This window comes from Vigna unguiculata, chromosome 8 (genome assembly GCF_004118075.2).
Source record: "Vigna unguiculata cultivar IT97K-499-35 chromosome 8, ASM411807v1, whole genome shotgun sequence".
Taxonomy (NCBI): domain Eukaryota; kingdom Viridiplantae; phylum Streptophyta; class Magnoliopsida; order Fabales; family Fabaceae; genus Vigna; species Vigna unguiculata.
In genome coordinates this window covers 13,756,038-13,756,886 of record NC_040286.1, presented here as the reverse complement: position 1 = coordinate 13,756,886, position 849 = coordinate 13,756,038, and the positions used below count along the sequence as shown (strand labels likewise).

The window sequence follows — 849 nt, the reverse complement described above, 5'->3', positions numbered from 1 at the left end:
TTAAGCACATGGATGTCCAGTTGCTATGTATTTAGCCTCAACTGTTGAAAGTGCTACACATGCTTGATTCTTGCTATTCCATGAGATTAGGCTTGATCCAAGTATATGGCATGTACCACTTATGCTTTTTCTATCCAATTTGTACCCTGCATAGTCAGAATCTGAAAAACCACTAAGAACAATGTTAGATTCATTAAGATACCATAATCTAACATTAGTTGTCCATTTCAGATACTTGAGAATCCTTTTTGCAGCTTTGAAGTGTGATTCCTTTGGATTGGATTGAAACCTTGCACACAAAAAACACCAAATTGGATATCCGGTCTATTATCAGTTAGATATAGCAAGGAACCAATTAACCGTCTATATTTGGTTGAATCAACTTCGTTTCTAGCTTCATCTCCATCCATAAGGCAGTTTGTAGCAATTGGAGTGGCATCCTCTTTATAATCCTCCATTTTAAACTTTTTTAGTAGGTCAAAATAGTATTTTGACTGGCTTAAAAATGTCCCATGCTTGAGTTGCTTCACTTGCAACCCTAGGAAGTAGGTTAGCTCACCCATCATAGACATCTCAAATTCTGCATGCATAACTGCAACAAACTCTTCACACATGGAGTTATTATTTGATCCAAAGATTATATCATCTACATCACTTGCATGCTTTCTAATGAAAAGTGTTTTATCAAGAACACCTCTAGCATATCCTTTAGATAAAAGAAAGTTGCTTAATCTTTCATACCATTATTGTGGTGCTTGTTTCAAACCATATAAAGCCTTTTCAATTTGAAAACATGATTAGGATAGAGGTCATCTTCAAAGCCACGGGGTTGTGATACATACACTTCTT

General features: G+C 35.7%; 1 protein-coding gene across 1 annotated transcript; it reads right to left on the bottom strand.

Moving 5' to 3' along the window:
* LOC114194885 (uncharacterized mitochondrial protein AtMg00810-like) lies at window positions 1–458 on the bottom strand. The gene is made up of 2 exons (XM_028085290.1): window positions 290–458; window positions 1–161 (listed from the first exon to the last, which is right to left on the bottom strand). The coding sequence occupies exons 1-2, from the start codon at window positions 456–458 to the stop codon at window positions 1–3; spliced, it is 330 nt and encodes a 109-aa protein (XP_027941091.1).
* Between the last annotated feature and the right edge of the window lie 391 nt (window positions 459–849).

What these genes read in the sequence shown, in the direction of transcription:
- LOC114194885 (XM_028085290.1), bottom strand. Translation starts at nt 458, where the DNA reads ATGGAGGATTATAAAGAGGATGCCACTCCAATTGCTACAAACTGCCTT. An exon ending in TGGTGTTTTTTGTGTGCAAG is followed by an intron (nt 162 to 289) that starts GTTTCAATCCAA and finishes GTGGTTTTTCAG; the next exon opens with ATTCTGACTATGCAGGGTAC.